Raw genomic sequence first — 20,636 nt, forward strand, 5'->3', positions numbered from 1 at the left:
TCCCCTCTCATTCTAAATGCCAATGAATATAATCCTAACCAATTTACAATATTCCTGCCATCCCAGGAATCAGCCTGGTAAACCTTCGCTGCATTCTCTCTTATGGCAAGAACATCCTTCCTCAGGTAAGGGAGGCAAAGATGAGGAGAGATAGTACACCATAGTCACAGTGGATATCTTTGTTTAAAGTTGTTTAAGTGCTTTGTCAGGGACAGAAATATGATTTGAGCAGTTCAAACGTGGAGTTATGGAAAAGATGGACAGAGATTTGGGAAGTGCCATGGCCAAGGGCTGGTGAGAGAGATTAGAAATGGGGTAGTAATTTGCAAGGATATGTACCTCTAACTAAATGCTCTGTTCATTGGTTGGGAGTGGGGAAGGAAATGGAGAAAGGAAGGGTTTTGGCACACAAGCCAAGAGGGTGTTATCTAGTACCGTGCTTTAAGACGTGTCCTGCAGCAGCTTCCATGTGAAGTTACTTTCAACAGAAGTATCTTTAGCTTTTCATCCAGAGATTGAAGGAACTGAAAACAGCTAAACCCATCAACTGGGTGTAAAAGTGAAAAATCTTGTTATTGCAAGTGTAAAGTCTACATCCTTTGGGGTGGAGTAAAATACAGCTTCATTAAAAAAAACTACATTTGTTTATCCAGCTTGGTAACAGATAGTCTCAACAAAAAAAAGGGAACAAAGTTAAAACCCAAAACAAACTGAACATGTCAAGCGATGGTTCCTTCAACAACATCCATTGGAATGATTCGCTCAACAGTAAAATTACCGAGGTCTCGAGTTATTCCTAACATATCAACATATTTACAACCATTTAGAAAGATGCGGATTAATCCGGGATAGTCAGCACGGATTCGTGAGGGGCAAGTCGTGCCTCACAAATTTGACTGAATTTTTTGAGGAGGTACCCAAGTGTGTTGATGAAGGTAGAGCAGTTGATGTCATATACATGGATTTTAGTAAGGCGTTTGATAAGGTCCCCCATGGTCGGCCGGCTTATGATGAAAGTAAGGAGGTGTGGGATAGAGGGAAAGTTGGCCGATTGGATAGGTAACTGGCTGTCTGATCGAAGACAGAGGGTGGTGGTGGATGGAAAATTTTCGGACTGGAGGCAGGTTGCTAGCGGAGTGCCACAGGGATCAGTGCTTGGTCCTCTGCTCTTTGTGATTTTTATTAATGACTTAGAGGAGGGGGCTGAAGGGTAGATCAGTAAATTTGCTGATGACACCAAGATTGGTGGAGTAGTGGATGAGGTGGAGGGCTGTTGTAGGCTGCAAAGAGACATAGCTAGGATGCAAAGCTGGGCTGAAAAATGGCAAATGGAGTTTAACCCTGATAAATGGGAGGTGATTCATTTTGGTAGGACTAATTTAAATGTGGATTACAGGGTCAAAGGTAGGGTTCTGAAGACTGTGGAGGAACAGAGATCTTGGGGTCCATATCCACAGATCTCTAAAGGTTGCCACTCAAGTGGATAGAGTGGTGAAGAAGGCCTATAGTGTGTTAGCTTTTATTAACAGGGGGTTGGAGTTTAAGAGCCATGGGGTTATGCTGCAACTGTACAGGACCTTGGTGAGACCACATTTGGAATATTCTGTGCAGTTCTGGTCACCTCACTATAAGGATGTGGAAGCGCTGGAAAGAGTGCAGAGGAGATTTACCAGGATGCTGCCTGGTTTGGAGGGTAGGTCTTATGAGGAAAGGTTGAGGGAGCTAGGGCTGTTCTCTCTGGAGCGGAGGAGGCTGAGGGGAGACTTAATAGAGGTTTATAAAATGATGAAGGGGATAGATAGAGTGAACGTTCAAAGACTATTTCCTTGGGTGGATGGAGCTATTACAAGGGGGCATAACTACAGGGTTCATGGTGGGAGATACAGGAAGGATATCAGAGGTAGGTTCTTTACGCAGAGAGTGGTTGGGGTGTGGAATGGACTGTCTGCAGTGATAGTGGAGTCAGACACTTTAGGAACATTTAAGCGGTTATTGGATAGGCACATGGAGCACACCAGGATGATAGGGAGTGGGATATCTTGATTTCAGATAAAGCTCGACACAACATCGTGGGCCAAAGGGCCTGTTCTGTGCTGTACTGTTCTATGTTCTATCTGTAACTAAAGCTTTCCTCAATCCTTTGCTGCCAAATCACAAATTAGTGCAACTATTCTGTTGAATGGAACAGAAAGGTAAACGACATTTTCAAACACCTATTTTACTTAGTTGGATCACCCAAATTATTAACATTCGTTTGACTGCTTGAATTAGTGCATTTGAAAATTGAGCAGAGTGCAGCTACCCCAAGATCAGAAATGAATATTTTCAGAATCAAAATAAAACAGTTGTGCAATTTGTACCAGTACATAACTTAGTTATCTTTTGAAGCAGAAAATCACTCCCAAAATAAGACCATAAGACATAGAAGCAGAATTAGGCCACTCGGCCCATCAAGTCTGCTCTGCCATTCAATCATGGCTGATATTTTTCTCATCCCCATTCTCCTGTCTTTTCCCCATAACCCCTAATCCCCTTATCAATCAAGAACATATCTATCTCTGTCTTAAAGACACTCAATGACCCGGCCTCCACAGCTTTCTGTGGCAAAGAGTTCCACAGATTCACCACTCTCTGGCTGAAGAAATTCCTCCTCATCTCGGTTTTAAAGAAGTGTCCCTTTAGCCTGAGGTTGTGCCCTCTGGTTCTAGTTTTTCCTACTAGTGGAAACATTCTCTCCACGTCCACAATAAGATCACAAGACATAGGAGCAGAATTACTTGGCCCACTAAAATAAGAGGGAAATTGACTTTCACACCAAGCACAGGTGCCATTTTAAAATGTGAAAAATAAAAACCATCAATCATACTTTAAAAAGTGACAGTTTATTCAATAAACTAATGATATTATTAACCAATGAGTTTTAAAACCCAGATTATTTTTCTTCAGCAAGAGTTCAAATTATTCCCAAGTCCTTTAGCAATGGCATCACAAGGACCTCACTCTGTATCTGATTTGGTGCTTCTGGTTTCAAAATCATCCTCGCCAACAAGGCACAAGGGTACTTGTTTTTTTGCCACTTTAATAAATTACTGGAAACTGAATTTTGATAAGAGGTTTCGGTTTCTTGGCAGCCTGAGCAACCTTGGCCCTCTGTTGCAATAGGAGGCTTTTTTGTTCTATATAGCAGCTACACCAACCAGTTGTTTATAGAATCTGAATCCCCACAGTGCAGGAGGCAGCCATTTGGTCCATCGAGTCTGCACCGACCACAAACCCACCCAGCCCCTATCCCCGTAACTCCACATATTCACCCTGTTAATCCTCTGACTCTAGAGGCAATTTACCATGGCCAATCTATCTGCCCTGCACATCTTTGGACTGTGGGAGGAAACTGGGTAAGAAGTTTAACAACACCAGGTTAAAGTGCAACAGGTTTATTTGGTAGCAAAAGCCACACAAGCTTTCGAAGCTCTAAGCCCCTTCTTCAGGTGAGTGGGAATTCTGTTCACAAACAGAGCTTATAAAGACACAGACTCAATTTACATGAATAATGGTTGGAATGCGAATACTTACAACTAATCAAGTCTTTAAGAAACAAAACAATGGGAGTGGAGAGAGCATCAAGACAGGCTAAAAAGATGTGTATTGTCTCCAGACAAGACAGCCAGTGAAACTCTGCAGGTCCACACAACTGTGGGAGTTACAAATAATGTGACATGAACCCAATATCCCGGTTGAGGCCGTCCGCGTGTGTGCGGAACTTGGCTATCAGTTTCTGCTCAGCGACTCTGCGCTGTCGTGTGTCGCGAAGGCCGCCTTGGAGAACGCTTACCCGAATATCAGAGGCCGAATGCCCGTGACCGCTGAAAGGAGGAAGCTGGAGGAAACTGGAGCAGAGGAAACCCATGCAGACACAGGGAGAATGTGCAAACTCCACACAGACAGTGACCAGAAGCAGGAACTGAACCGAGGTCCCTGGCGCTGTGAGGCAGCAGTACTAACCACTGCCGCCAAATCAAACTTGGGGTTTGATTTGGCCCACTTAAGTTTATATATACACCTCTGGTGACGATGTAACCATTGAGGATTCGTTAGGACCCAAATATGTGCTTCATGTTCAAGCCAGTGGCTGATCCCTGTGGATTTTAATTTGATTTGTCACATGTATTAACATACAGTAAAAAGTATTGTTTCTCACGTGCTATACAGACAAAGCATACAGTTCGAGAAGGAAGAGAGAGTGCAGAAGGCAGTGTTACAGTCATAACTAGAGTGCAGAGAAAGATCAACTTAGTGCGAGGTAAGTCCATTCAAAGGTCTGACAGCAGCAGGGAAGAAGCTGTTCGAGTCGGTTGCTACGTGACCTCAGACTTTTGTATCTTTTACCCAAAGGAAGGAGGTGGAAGAGAGAATGTCCGGGGTGCGTGGAGTCCTTAATTATGCTGGCTGCTTTGCCGAGGCAGTGGGAAGTGTAGACAGAGTCAATGGATGGGAGGCTGGTTTGCATGATGGATTGGGTTACATTCACGCTCTTTTGTCGTTCCTTGCGATCTTGGGCAGAGCAGGAGCCACACCAAGCTGTGATACAACCAGAAAGAATGCTTTCCATGGTATATCTGTAAAGGTTGGAGAGAGTCGTAGCCAACATGCCAAATTTCCTTAGTCTTCTGAGAAAGTAGAGGCATTCGTGGGCTTAACTATAGTGTCAGCATGGGGGACCAGGACAGGTTGTTGGTGATCCGGACACCTAAAATCTTGAAGCTCTCGACCCTTTCTACTTCGTTCCTGTTGATGTAGACAGGGGCATGTTCTCCTTTATGCTTCCTGAAGTCGATGAAAATCTCCTTCGTTTTGTTGGCATTGAGGGAGAGATTATTATTGCTGCACCAGTTCATCAGATTCTCTATCTCATTCCTATACTCACATTGGGTCTTTGGCATCATAATCAGGTGGATTCTTTTCCTTCTCCTCTCCAGTGTTTCCACTAACACCAAATTTAAAACAATTATTTGATCCGTTAACAAACGCTACAACTTTTGAGCTCGAAAACACTTTCTTGCTTCCTTCTTTTTCTGTCGGGTATTACAAAAGGATCATGGATACCAATGTCCCTCCAGATTGCTCTTCCCCTTCCCGCTGACCCCATCTCTGCCTATGATACCCTCTGATGCTGCATGATCTGTCCTGAGCAAGGACTGTGCTTCATCCCCTTATTGCCCCATGACCAGCTGCTCTTACAATGCCTTCATGTCCTCTTCTTTAGCCAGGAATGCTTCCCACTTCCAATGGACCATTTCACCAATACTCTCCCTCCTCCTGGGCCCCTCACCCACATTTGATCTATATTGACAACAGCTGGCATGCCACTGGCTGTCTCAACTCTCTGCTCCCTTCACTCACTAACCCATTTCCTTCTGAACCTGCTGCACTCTCTCAGGTCTAACCCTGCTGATAGCTCAGTTTTCCAGGCAAGAGAACACCCTAAGCAGGGGTGAAACCTCAACTCTCTGTAACCGTCCTCTGGAAGGTTACCTAGGATTGCAATGGGATCTTGATCAATTGGGCCAGTGGGCCAATGAATGGCAGATGGAGTTTAATTTAGATAAGTGTGAGATGATGCATTTTGGTAGATCAAATTCAGGCAGGGCCTACTCAGTTAACGATAAGGTGTTGAGGAGAGTTACAGAGCAAAGAGATCTGGGAGTACAGGTTCATAGCTCCTTGAAATTGGAATCACAGGTGGACAGGGTGGTGAAGAAGACATTCAGCATAGCTTGCTGAAGTTGCACAAAACATTAGTACGGCCACACTTGGAATACTGCGTACAGTTCTGGAACCCTATTTTATAGAAATAATATTAAACTAGAGAATGCAGAAAGGATTTACTAGGATGCTACCAGGGCTTGATGGTTTGAGTTACAAGGAGAGGCTGGGACTTTTTTTCCTCTGGAGCGTAGGAGGCTTAGGGTGATCTTAGAGGTCTATAAAATAATGAGGGACATAGATAGATAGTCAACATCTTTTCCCAACGGTAGGGGAGTCTAAAACTAAAGGACATAGGTTTAAGGTGAGGTGGGAGAGATACAAAAAGGTCCCGAGAAGCAATTCTTTCACTCAGTGGGTAGTGAATGTCTGGAATGAGCTGCCAGAGGCAGTAGTAGAGGCAGGTACAATTGTCTTAAAAAACATTTAGACAGTTATATGAATAAGGTGGGTATAGAGGGATATGGGCCAAATGCAGACCATTAGGACTAGCTTAGTGGCAAAAGCTGGGCGGCATGGACAAATTGGGCCAAAGGGTCTGTTTCCATGCTGCAAACCTCTATGACTCTATGACCTAGAACCCACAAAACATCAAGTCATTGTTTCTAATAGTCACAGATTTCATTTCCTCTGATCTACAACTCGCTTGTACCTCCTTCCCAAGATCCATATACAGAACTCCCCTGGTAGAGCTAATGTTTCCAGCTGTTCTGACCCCACTGAAGTAATTTATTCCTACCGTGACTCTTTCTGCCCTTGTCTAGTCCCTCTCTACCTACATCCACGGCTCTTCTGATGACCTCCTTCACTAAGTAGCTGAAAAGGCCCTTGACCATGTCCATCATGTTCCTCGCACCCCCTTCCAGAACCACAATTAGGGTTTATGTTCTCAGCTTTCACCCCACCAGCCTCCATATTCAATGATCAGTTTCTGCCACCTCTAGTGCGATGCCACCAAACATCTTTCCAACCCCTTTCAGCATCTGAATGAACCGCTCCCTCTATGATACCATGGTCCACTCTTGTTCCTCGCCATTCCTCCCAGTGTCCCACCCAATCAGCACATGACACTTACCATGGAATGAGATGTAACACCTGCCCTTTACAACATCCAAGGTCCCAAACACTCCATCCAGATGAAGCAGTTATTTACATGCACTTCTTTCAATCTAGTCTACTTTATTTCCTGCTCATAATGTGGTCTCCTCTCCATTAAAGGAGAAAACAAAACAAAATGGGTGACTGCTCTACAGAACACCTTCATTCACTCCACAAGCTGACCGAGCTTCTAATGGCCTGTCATTTTAATTCTCCACCTTGCTCTCAGACATTTTAATCCTCAGCCTACAGCACTGATCCAGGGAAGTTCAATGCAAGCTTGAGCAACAGCACTTCAACTTCAATTAGGCACTTTACAGCCTTCTGGACTCATACCAAGTTCAACAATTTTAACTGATAATCTTTGTCCAATTTTCTTGCCATGTTTTGGCATTTCCCTTATCTTCAATCAGCAGTAAAACTGCTCTAGGCACACATTGTTTCTTTTCTTGCCCCATCACCTTCGCCTGAGGAAGACTAACTCGTGTCATTCAATCCCTCCTAAGTTTCACCCATCACAGACCTCCCTATTGTTCTTGCACCATGCATCTCTTGCTTAAAGTCTATTTCTAACTTTTTCCAATTATGAAAGATCACAGACCTGTAATGTTAACAGTTGCTCTCCTGAGGTGCTACCTGACTCATGTGTTTCCAGTTTAGTTCAAGCATCCTGCTTTTCATATTTCATTAGTTTTGTTGGACTCATCTCTTCAACAGTTGAACACAGGGGGAGCTGTGGGTCTTAAACTTCCATGCATCTTCACAACATAGCTTGGATCACCTCCGTGATCCCTGTGCCCAGATTACAAAGCACCAGCAAGTAAAACATGCATGTGTGAGAAAACCGGAGGCTGACTGACATGCTATGCTTGCATTGGTACAGTCAAAATAGGAGGGAGTTGATTTATGCAAAAACATGATTTTAAGGCTAGAAAAAAAATGGGGTCGTCTTATATGTCAGGTCAACTTAAACACTACAACTATGATATGTTAGACTTTCATAGCTCATGACAATTTTGTATGAATGAATGGCTCTGTTACTACTACCTTTTACTTTGTGCTCCTAGGCATAAAGCATCACCCACTGGTCCAGCTAATAAAAGCCAACAGTCACATGGTCTTCAGCACGAGGAAACTGGAGCAAATGCACAGTTAGTAGCCTTTATGTCATGCAGCTACTTGCCTTCAATAGTTTATTTTAAAATAATGAGGTTATTGCTAAAATATAATTGACAGATTACATACCATACTCATTACATAAAAGGCAGCAGATTAAGGAAAAGGTAAAGTTTATTTATTAGTCACAAGTAGGCTTACATTAACACTGCAATGAAGTTACTGTGAAATTGGCACAGTGATTAGCACTGCTGCCTCAGTGCCAAGGACCCAGGTTCAATTCCAGCATTGGGTGACTGCCTGTGTGGAGTTTGCATATTTTCTCCATGTCGGAGTGGGATTCCTCCAGGTGCTCCGGTTTCCTCCCATCACCCAAAGATATGCAGGTTAGAATAGTTAGCCATGGTAAATGCTTGGAGTTATGGGGATAGGGCTTGGGCGAGACAGTTGGTGCAGATGTGATGGGCCAAATGACCTCTTTCTGCAATGTAGGGATTCTATGATGGCATTTACAGGGTGGTATTGCAGGTGCAGAAAAAGTTCAGTTAGCAGGAAGCATAAACATAGATTTTAAAAATGAAGCGTAGGTCTCCGGTTTTGCTTCAGAGTTGCCTTATCCGCTTGCTGGAAATGCAAAAGACACCAAGTTCCTGTGACCTTTAGACCTATACTCCAGCAGAAGTTCCCACCTTCAGGGAAGAAGGTTGAAAAAAAATACAGAATATCTTTGTATTTCCACATGAAGGAGCATACACAATATTGCACTCTTCCATATAAAGCTTGTTTTATGCCCACATAAATATTTAGGACATATGGATCTTCCCCATCAACGAGAGTTAGAGTGTGAGCTTAAATATTTAAAATTGAAGTCAGTGGTTATTTAAACATTAACTGCTCTGCATCATTGGCACCAGTAAAGCTGTTGCCTGTTTAAGTTTTGTATGTTCAGCAAACAATCACATGGGATTTGAGGCTAATCCGTTCGAAAGTCATAGATCATAGAATCCCTACAGTGCAGGAGGCCGCCATTTGGCCCATCAATCCCACCCAGGCCTTATTCCTGTAAACCCACCTATTTAGCCCACAAACTCCCTGACACTAGGGGCAATTTAGAATGGCCAATCAATCAACCTAACCCATACATCTTTGGAGTGTGGGAGGAAACCGGAGCACCCAGAGGAAACCCACGCAGATGTGGGGAGAATGTGCAAACTCCACACAGAGTCACCCAAGGCTGGAATTGAACCCGGTCCCTGGCACCGTGAGGCAGCAGTGCTAAACACTGTGCCACCGTATGGCATCTTTGTTTTTAAAGAAAATATACAAACAATTTGCCAAGTGTGCAACTTGCTCAGGTTGAGCACCTGCTCAGCGACACCCAGTTTGGGTTTTGCCAGGATCACTCAGCTCCTGACCCCATTACAGCCTAGGTTCAAACCCGGATGAAAGCGGTGAATTCCAGAGGTGAGATGAGAGCGACAGCCCTGGACATCAAGGCCACATTCGATCAAGTGTGGTATCAAGGAGCCCTAGCAAAACTGGAATCAATGGGTAGCAGGGGGCAAACACGCCACTGGTTGGAGTCATACCTGGTACGTAGGAAGTGGATTGCAGAGGGTCAGTCATCTCAGCTCCAGGATATCCCTGCAGGAGTCCCTCAGAGTAGTGTCCTAGGCCCAACAATCTTAGGCTGCTTCAATGGCCTTCCCTTTGTCACAAGGTCAGAAGTGGGGATGTTCGTTGATGATTGCACAATATTTAGCACTATTTGCAACTCCTCAGATACTGAAGCAGTCCATGTTCAAAGGCAACAAGATCTGGACAATATCCAGGCTTGGGATGACAAGTGGCAAGTAACATTTGTGCTACACAAACGCCAGACAATGACCATCACCAATAAGAGGCACTCTCACCACCACCCCTTGATTTTCAATGGTGTTACCATCACTGAATCCCCCAGTCAACATCCTTGGGGTTACCATTGACCAGAAACTCAACTGAACTCACCTCAGTGGCTACAAGAGCAGGTCAGAGGCTAGGAATAATTCACCTCCTGACTCCCCGAAACCTATCCACTATCTACAGGGCACAAGTTAGGAGTGTGATGGAATACTCCCCACTTGCCTGGATGGGTACAGCTCCAACAATACTCAAGAAGCTTGACACCATCCAGGACAAAGTAGCCTGCTTGATTGGCGCCACATCTACAAACATCCACTCCCTCCAGCACCGACACTCAGTAGCAGCAGTGTGTACTATCCACAAGATGCACTGTAGCAATACACCAAAGATCCTTAGACAGCATCTTCCAAACCCACGACCACTTCCATCTAGAAGGACAAGGGCAGCAGATACATGGGAACACCACCATCTGCAAATTCCCCTCCAAGCCACTCGCCATGCTGACTTGGAAATCACCATTCCTTTGCAGTCGCTGGGTTAAAATCCTGGAATTCTATCCCTAATGGCATTGTGGGTCAACCCACAGCATATGGACTGCAGCGATTCAAGGCAGCAGTCCACCATCACCTTTTCGAGGGAAACTAGGAATGGGCAATAAATGCTGGCCAGCCAGCGATGCCCATGTCCCACAAATGAATAAAAAAACTCCACTGTTCAGATTTGGAAGAGTAGGGGTACATTCTGGATAGAAATGGTTTGATCAATCAGACGCAGCATGGATTCATGAGGGGAAAGTCGTGCTTGACGAACATGTTGGATTTTTATGAAGATGTGACTAGGGCGGTTGATGGAGGAGAACCGGTGGATGCGGTGTTTTTGGATTTCCAAAAGGCGTTTGATAAGGTGCCCCATAAAAGGCTGCTGAAGAAGATTAGGGCACACGGAGTTGGGGGTAGTGTGTTAAAGTGGATTGGGGACTGGCTATCCGACAGGAAGCAAAGAGTCGGAATAAATGGGTGTTTTTCCGGTTGGAGGAAGGTAACTAGTGGCGTGCCGCAGGGATCGGTACTCGGGCCGCAACTATTTACCATTTATATAGGAGGGGACGGAGTGTAGGGTAACGAAGTTTGCAGACGACACAAAGATAAGTGGAAAAGTGAATCGTGTGGAGGACGGAGAAGATCTGCAGAGAGATTTGGACAGGCTGAGTGAGTGGGCGAGGATATGGCGAGGTAATGGTGACCACGATTGTTGTAAAAATCCATCTGGTTCACTATTGTCCTTTAGGAAAGGAAATCTGACATCTTTACCTAGTCTGGTTTTGCCCAACTCCAGCAGCAGAACTGTAGCCTCATATCCTTGACGACAATCAAACCAGGGGATCAAAGAGTGCAGGAAGGCAGGCCCGGGACAGCAGCAGGCATACAGAAGGTGTGGTGTCAACCTGGTGAAGCCATGTTAAAACAGTGAAAGGAGCATGTGATAGTCAGGGCTGAGTGCCACAGCCAACAGATCAGATCCAAGCTCTGCAATCCTGCCACTTCCACCCATGAATGATGGTGGCCAAGTAAACAACCATGGCTCCGCAAATATCACAATCCTCACTGATGGGGGAAGTCCAGCATATCAATGCCAAAGATAAGGCTCAAGCATTCGCACGGTGGGAAAGTTGGTGTAAACTCAATGGACTGAATGGCCTCCTTGTGCACTGTAGGGATTTTCTGATTCTATAATCAAGAAACAGCTGAGGGCACTGGATACTGCAAAGGCTATGGGCCCCAACAACATTCCAGCAATAGTACTGATGATATGTGCTCCCAAACTAACTGCACCCCTAGCCAAGCTGTTCCAATACAGCTATCTGGCAATGTAGAAAAAATGCTCAGGTACACCCTGAACACAAAATGCTGGACAAATCCAACCCTGCCAATTACCACCCCATCTGTCTAATCAATCATCAGCAACGTGATGGAAGATGTCATTGATAGTGGTATCAAGCAGTACTTAGCAATACTCACTGATGCACTTTTGGTTTCACCAGGGTCACTGAACTCCTGAGAGTGATTGCCCTTGACATCAAGACAGCAGTTGGCCGGATATGGCATCAAGGAGCCCTAGCAAAATTGGAATTAATGGGAATAAGTTGGGGAACAGGTTTGAATCATGGTTCAGTCCCAGGCCATCATTGCAGGAGCTTCTCAGAGTCATGTCCCATTCCCAGCCAACTTCAGCAGCTTAATCAATGACCTTCCCTCCATCACAAGATCAGTAGTGTGAATACTCACTGATGATTGCATGATGTACAATACCATTGAGGATTCATCAGATACCGAAACAGTCTGCGCCCATACACAGCAAGATCAGGACCACATTGATGCCACACAAGTACTCAGCAATCATCATCTTTAATGAGAGGATCCAACGATCTCCATGACATTCATTGGTAATAGCACAGCTGAATCCCCTATCAACATTCAGGAGTTACCTTTGACCAAAAGCTGAACCAGGGTAGCCATGTACTGTGGCTGGGAATTCTGCTAAATCACCTCGACTCGCTAAAGCCCATCCACCATCTACTGGGCATAAGTCAGGACCATGATGGAATTCTCTCCACTTACATGAATGAGTGCAGCTCCAACAACATTCAAGCTTGATGCCAACCAGGACAAAGCAATAGGCAACCCATCCATCATCTTCAACATTCACTCCCTCCTCCCGCCACCACCAATGAACAGTGGCAGCACTGTGTGCCTTCTACAAGATTCAATTTCGACCGCACCTTCCAAATCCGTGACCTCTACCACCTAGAAGGACAATGGCAGCAAATGAATAGTAATACTACCACCACCACCTTACAAGCTCCCTTCCAAGCCACACATCATCCTGACTTTGAACTATATCACTGGGTCAAAATCCTGGAACTAACTCTCTACCAGCACTGTGGATACATCTAAACCATAGAGACAGCAACAATTCATAAAGGCAGCTCTCCACCTTCTAAAGGGGCAATATAAATTCTGGCCTAGACAGCAACACCCATGTCCCTTGAGAGACTAAAATAAAAGATATTTGCAACTTTAAAGTGCTTATTTTCTACTCCAGCATCAGGTACAGAGATGGCAGGGGAAATAACACTAACACATGGCACTTTTTGTGCGATACTCAATTCATCCCCTCGGATTAGTCAGGTGGCTACCAATGCTTCATCCTGGGTATCAAGAGCAAAAGAATACTTGCAGAAAACCCTAATTCATTGTGCTCTTTGAGATTGCAAATCAGAGTCTGTACAGCTGCCCAATGCAGATTCATCATTTGAATTGTTGAAACACTCCACAGCATTGGAGAGGAGAAAAAGCGCATGAATCCACTTTAAAAACAGAATTCAACAAATACAAGTTTTGAAGGAATGGCACAATACTCAATGTCAAACATCATATTTTATTGCATCTTCCTGTGTTTGGGGCAGTGGCGAGAAGACTGAACATATAAACAAGCAGCAGCAACGTTTGGAAATACTTTTGAAGTGCTGTAGCTATTTGGATGCATTTTTGAAGAGTAATGTTCTTTCCTTCACACCTCTTACCAAGTCATTCGAAGCCATTCTACTTCCTTTCACATTGAAAAAAAGTCTCTCACTTACTTCACCTCCCAAAAATGAACTAAGTCGAAACAAGAATCACTAGATTTTTTTTTTAAATACAAGAAAGGTGCTTTAAATTGTCTTATACACAGCTGGGTCGCATGGGAATACAGTTCAGGGACAGAAGCTGGTCTGCTCTTTCAGGCAATTACTATAATTAAATGCTGAAAGCAGAATTGAAAAATGCATGGGAAGGTTTGGAAAAACTTCCCCATCTTCTTAAAATGAGAGGGGCGAATGAAAGGTGGGACCTGCAACAGCTCTTATCAAAGATAAGACAGTTCACACATGTGAAGCTTGAAACTCAGGGTAACTAACAGCTTGCAAATAAAGATTGCATTTGGTTTAGAAGAGGAGAACTGTGAACAATCGAGGGCACTTCACTGCAAGGCAAATGTGGGCGGTGGACAGCTCTGGAACACGCTTTCGAAGAACAATATAGACAAGGACAGGGGGATTCCCCCTTCTAAAAACAAAAATTATTTTGCCATCCCTTTTCTGCTCTGCGGGGGCAGAAAGAGAGCAGGCCAAGGCTGAAGCCTCGGGCTAGATTTACACCCTCCCCAACACACACAGGGCGGGGGTCGGCGCCACATACTCACCCTCATTCGGACCTCGTATGTAGTATATTTACTCCTGCCGACCCCCACCGTCTGCGGGTTGAAGATATCGATCTCTAGGAAGTTGCTGGGCGGCCCGTAAGCATCATTTAGATCCTGGGGTTTACTGTGAAGCCTGCGGGTGTCAGCCACCCCCAGTGCCTCTGCCATCTTCAGCAAGGGGGGCGGGGGTGAAGTGAAACAATAACTAAAACACAAACAAATTAAATTTCTTAAACCCCGGCTCCGCTCAGCTTACGCCCGGCGGTCGGCCCGACACTTTTGAAGCTGCACAAACACGCAGACTCCACCCGCCGCCGGCATAACCCAATAACACCGCGGCCAGCCTTCGGCCTCGGCGATTAAATATTCAGATTTCCGCCGGGGCGCCGGCCGGAACCCGGGACCGAGCACACGTCAACAGTCTCCACTTCACTGGCCGCAGCTGGGCACTGAGCTATTCACGGTTCGGGGCCCCGACCCCGCCCTCGCTGCCACTGCACGGAGCGCCAGAGCAGAAACTCGGGTATTCATGTTCCTGGGCCGGACTTCCCGCATCGGTTAACTTTCGGATCTCTTGGCGTCGCGAGGGGAGGGGAGGCGGTTCGTCCGCGCGCGCCGCGCCTGAGCCCCTGCGGCAAACTCGCCTATTCATGTTACAGGGTTCGGGAACGGAGGCTGAGACTGAGTTATTCATGTTACAGGGTTTGGGCCTCCAAGCGGAGACTGAGTTATTCACGTTACGGGGTTGCGCCCACACTGCGTTAGGAGATTGGGACTTGGAGGCGCAGAAGTGGCCGATCAAATACATCGCTATTGGAGATAATGCACTCAGATTCCGGGGTGCTGAGTTGCTCATCTTTCCATGAACAGAAAGCAACACTCATTGTTGCATTCATTCTTGTAGGCATTGAATTATTGTATGGGTCTCTACTTCTCACAACGTTTAAGAAGCCTTTAGGTGAGAGTGATTGCCCTTGACATCAAGGCTACATTTGAGCAAGTATGGTTCCAAAGAACCCTAGCAAAACTGGAGTTAATGGGAATCAGAGGGCAAACTCTCCATTGATTCAAGTCATACCTGCCACAAAGGAAGATGATTCCGGCGGTTGTAGGTCAAACATCTCAGTTTGAGGATGTCACTGCAGGAGTTCCTCAGGGTAGCGTCCTAGGCCCAACCATCTTAAGCTGGTTCATCAATGATTATCCTTTCATCGTAAGGTCAGAAGTGGGGATGTTCACCGATGACTGCACAATGTTCAGTATCATTCACGACTCCTCAGATACTGAAGCAGTCCAAATTCAGCAAGACCTCGACAATATCCAGGCTTGGGCTGACAAATGGCAAGTAACATTCATGCCACACATAGAACATAGAACATAGAACATTACAGCGCAGAACAGGCCCTTCGGCCCACGATGTTGCACCGACCAGTTAAAAAAAAAAACTGTGACCCTCCAACCTAAACCAATTTCTTTTCGTCCATGAACCTATCTACGGATCTCTTAAACGCCCCCAAACTAGGCGCATTTACTACTGATGCTGGCAGGGCATTCCAATCCCTCACCACCCTCTGGGTAAAGAACCTACCCCTGACATCGGTTCTATAACTACCCCCCCTCAATTTAAAGCCATGCCCCCTCGTGCTGGATTTCTCCATCAGAGGAAAAAGGCTATCACTATCCACCCTATCTAAACCTCTAATCATCTTATATGTTTCAATAAGATCCCCTCTTAGCCGCCGCCTTTCCAGCGAAAACAATCCCAAATCCCTCAGCCTCTCCTCATAGGATCTCCCCTCCATACCAGGCAACATCCTGGTAAACCTCCTCTGCACCCTCTCCAAAGCCTCCACATCCTTCCTGTAATGTGGGGACCAGAACTGCACACAGTACTCCAAGTGCGGCCGCACCAGAGTTGTGTACAGTTGCAACATAACGCTACGACTCCTAAATTCAATCCCCCTACCAATAAACGCCAAGACACCATATGCCTTCTTAACAACCTTATCTACTTGATTCCCAACTTTCAGGGATCTATGCACACATACACCTAGATCCCTCTGCTCCTCCACACTATTCAAAGTCCTCCCGTTAGCCCTATACTCAACACATCTGTTATTCCTACCAAAGTGAATTACCTCACACTTCTCCGCATTAAACTCCATCCGCCACCTCTCGGCCCAACTTTGCAACCTGTCTAAGTCTTCCTGCAAACTACGACACCCTTCCTCACTGTCTACCACACCACCGACTTTGGTGTCATCAGCAAATTTGCTAATCCACCCAACTATACCCTCATCCAGATCATTAATAAATATTACAAACAGCAGTGGCCCCAAAACAGATCCCTGAGGTACACCACTTGTAACCGCACTCCATGATGAATATTTACTATCAACCACCACCCTCTGTTTCCTATCCGCTAGCCAATTCCTGATCCAATTTCCTAGATCACCCCCAATCCCATACATCTGCATTTTCTGCAGAAGCCTACCATGGTGAACCTTATCAAACGCCTTACTAAAATCCATATATACCACGTCCACTGCCTTGCCCCCATCCACCTCCTTGGTCACTTTCTCAAAAAACTCAATAAGGTTAGTAAGGCACGACCTACCTGCCACAAAACCATGCTGACTATCACCTATCAATTCATTACTCTCCAAATAACTATAAATCCTATCCCTTATAATTTTTTCCAACATCTTGCCGACAACAGAAGTGAGACTCACCGGTCTATAATTCCCGGGGAAGTCTCTGTTCCCCTTCTTAAACAATGGGACAACATTCGCTAACCTCCAATCTTCTGGTACTATACCAGAGGCCAACGACGACCTGAAGATCAGAGCCAGAGACTCTGCAATCACTTCTCTTGCCTCCCAGAGAATCCTTGGATAAATCCCATCCGGACCAGGGGATTTATCTATTTTCAGACCCTCCAGAATATCCTGCACATCCTCCTTATCAACTGTAATACTGTCTATTCTACTCCCTTGCAACCCAGTGTCCTCCTCAGCTATATTCATGTCCCCTTGCGTGAACACCGAAGAGAAATATTGGTTCAATGCTTCACCAATCTCCTCCGGTTCCACACATAACTTCCCTCTGCCATCTATAACTGGCCCTAAACTTGCCCTAACCAACCTTCTGTTCTTGACATACCTATAGAACGCCTTAGGATTCTCTTTAACCCTATCCGCCAAAGTCTTCTCATGTCCCCTTTTAGCCCTTCTAAGCTCGCTCTTCAACTCCCTCTTAGCCAATCTAAAGCTTTCTAGTGCACTACCCGAGTGCTCACGTCTCATCCGAACATAAGCCTCCTTTTTCTTTTTAACCAACAAAGAAACTTTTTTGGTGCACCACGGTTCCCTAGCCCTACCAATTCCTCCTTGCCTGACAGGGACATACCTATCACAGACTCGCAGTAGCTGCTCCTTGAAAAAACTCCACATGTCGGACGTTCCCAGTCCCTGTAATCTCCTAGTCCAACCTATGTTTCCTAATTCTCTCCTAATAGCCTCATAATTACCCTTCCCCCAGCTAAAACCACTGGCCCGAGGTTCATGCCTATCCCTTTCCATCACTAAGGTGAACGTAACCGAATTGTGGTCACTATCACCAAAATGCACACCAACTTCCAAGTCTAGCACCTGGTCTGGCTCATTTCCCAGCACCAGATCCAATATAGCCTCACCTCTAGTTGGCCTGTCTACATACTGAGTCAAAAAACCTTCCTGCACGCTTTGAACAAAAACTGACCCCTCTAACGAGCTAGAGCTATAACAATTCCAGTCAATATTAGTCAAGTTAAAATCCCCCATAACAATTGCCCTATTACTTTCACTCCTAAGCAGGATTGACTCCGCAATCCTTTCCTCAACCTCTCTAGAACTTTTAGGAGGTCTATAAAAGACTCCCAACAGGGTGACCTCTCCTCTCCTATTTCTAATCTCCGCCCATACTACCTCAACAGATAAGTCCTCATCAAACCTCCTCTCTGACACTGTGATACAATCTCTGACCAATAATGCTACCCCTCCCCCTCTTCTACCTCCTTCCCTGTGTGATGCAATGATCATCTTCAACAAGAGTGGATCTAAACATCACCCCTTGACATTCAATGGCATCACTATCGCTGAATCCCCCACTATCAAAATCTTGGGGATTACCATTGACCAGAAACTGAACTGGACTCAATATTTTCCAGAGTCTGTCCTTCAACATAAATGGGAGATAGAATATTTGACTGGTGAGGTCTGGGTTGAAATAGGATTTTTGTTTTGACAACATTCAAGGACAGGCAGGATCTCCTCTATGCAACATTAAATAGGTTGATAACAGCTTGCAAATCTGGGCAGTGCAAAATGGCAATGGTGCACTTCTTGAAAAAGACTCTTAGCAATGGCTCACTGGAAGGGGTGTGTGGCGACTTAGTTTGTTCCGCAGCTGGCAATGCAGATTAAGAAGGTGTTCAAATTTAAAGTCATGCATAAATAAAGGCAAAGTGGAGTCTTGTAAAATTAGGAATGCATAATAGACCTGAATTAGAGTGCATACATCTTCAGACCCACAGCAATTTGATTGACACTGCCCTCTGAAATGGCCTAGCAAGCCATTCAGTTCAAGGGCAATTAAGGATTGACAATAAATGCTGGTCTAACCAGTGATGCCCTGAATTTTAAAAAATCTCCTTTTGTGGTTAGTGTCGTTCTTTGTTCTAGAATATGGAGTGCCTTGGGGCATTTCAATATGTCAAAAGTGCTAGGTAAATAAAAATGATTTATTTGTGAAGTGCATTGGGATATTATTTTGAATTAAATGTGTGATATAAATACTCAATGACCAAATGGCCTCCTTCTGGACTATAAAGATACTGTGAAATTTAGGCTGTCGCCGTTACGGTTATTCATAATCTTGGTTTCACTGCCTTGAAGCAAAGAAACAATGCAACATTCAAAAGACAGTGTCTGGGAAGAACTGGCAACACTAAACAAAACCACAATTTAAAATTTTGTACAACAGATTGCATTTTCTAGCAATTGAGCACTCAACAGAGAAAAAAATGGACACAGGAAGAGCATCTAGAAGTGGAGAAGAGGCCAAAGAGAAAACCATTGAGGAAAATTTTAAAGACAGCAAGGATGTAGCGAGGCATGTTATTTTTCATGGTGCACTTCAGAGGCAAGGAGTGTATTGATTGAATGACAGGGCTCTCTCACACAGGAGCAGAGTGAGCTGGTAAGAGTAGTATTTCAATCCGAGGAGAAATGGGTGTGTAGTGGGACGTATTATTGCTGCAACGGGGCAATGCAGTTCGTTATCATCTCTGTGGAGACTGATAATTTCTAAAAAGAAATTTAAACTTCAAGTTATTAACTGAAAGGATAACATGTCAGGATTTAATGTTTTAAAACTTTTACTGTAACAAAAGACTAAAAGCACATTTGACTAAACACTATCCATATAGGCAAGTTATACTTTATACCACAAACAGAACATTCCCTTTTTTTCTCTTAGCACAACCGAAAACACACTTCACAAACATATTTTATACAGTCCATTAAGTAGAAGTAGACATTCAATTTTCCTGGAACTAGCTCACGATGATTTGTTAGGGTTCAAGTGTTTACTTCTGTTCTTTTCCTTTCTCGGCATGGAAACTTTTAATCTCCGAATTATCTTTCACAGTGAGACATTTCCCCAGGCATTCTTCCTCCAGTGCAAACTTGACGAATCTTCCAACATTGTTTAATTCCTCATAAATTTGGTCTTTTCAATCTGAGTGAGAGCTCTCTGGTAAACCACAGCACCTCGCTGCCTGTAGCTGCTCTCCCTCTCCCAGATCTGACAGAGAAACTTGACTGAGTTTTTATATATCTTAGAACCTTGGCTTCTGAAATCCCATCTCACATTGGCCTTGTATCCAGATGGAAATGCTGATTATCTATCCTTGAGCCCCCCCAACTCTTTTTTTTATCTTGGGAGTATCCGGATAATTTAAAGCACAACTGTTTACAACCCCACATGCTCAGCACTTTTCTGGAACATTGGAGACTCATAGTCTATACACTGTTAGCACACAGGCTCCTACCATTGTCTCCAAGTGCAAACACTCTTCACTTTCTTTGCAGTAAAATCCCTCTGATACCCTTTAATCCAGTGGTTCCCAAAGGGTGCGGTGCGCCACACTGGTGTGGCAAGAGAGGATGGCAAGTGTGGCGGGAAGATTCAAGGACAATCAAAGAAACATTTAAACATGGTTTAGATATTTTTCCAAAGTGATTGTTTTATACTTTCTGGATGTCCCATGATCATGTTATAAAGTAGTTGTGTTCTATGTTATGAATCAAGCACTGCTAGGAGTTGGGTTTTTTTGTTTTTGAACGTATTTCTTATCAATAAAAAATTTGGTGTGGCGCGAGCAAATTTTTATTCCGAAAGTGCGGCCCAGTGAAAAAAGTTTGGGAACCACTGCTTTAATCACTAACAATCAAACCACCTAGATTTGCTGTCAG

The 20,636-nt window shown here is 44.7% G+C and overlaps 1 protein-coding gene across 2 annotated transcripts in view; it reads right to left on the reverse strand.

Moving 5' to 3' along the window:
* The window catches only part of LOC144489060 (sorting nexin-12), a 31,651-nt gene extending 16,956 nt beyond the window's left edge, over nucleotides 1-14,695 (reverse strand). The window contains exons 1-2 of one of the 2 annotated variants that reach the window (XM_078207010.1): nucleotides 14,122-14,456; nucleotides 11,898-11,993 (exon numbers count right to left, since the gene is read on the reverse strand). In XM_078207010.1, coding sequence (XP_078063136.1) covers nucleotides 11,898-11,993; nucleotides 14,122-14,289 — 264 coding nt within the window. In that variant the 5' untranslated portion in view covers nucleotides 14,290-14,456. Of the gene's footprint in view, nucleotides 1-11,897; nucleotides 11,994-14,121 lie in introns of both variants that reach the window. The other variant, XM_078207011.1, reaches the window with a different exon arrangement.
* Between the last annotated feature and the right edge of the window lie 5,941 nt (nucleotides 14,696-20,636).

This window comes from Mustelus asterias, unplaced genomic scaffold (assembly GCF_964213995.1).
Source record: "Mustelus asterias unplaced genomic scaffold, sMusAst1.hap1.1 HAP1_SCAFFOLD_1978, whole genome shotgun sequence".
Classification (NCBI taxonomy): domain Eukaryota; kingdom Metazoa; phylum Chordata; class Chondrichthyes; order Carcharhiniformes; family Triakidae; genus Mustelus; species Mustelus asterias.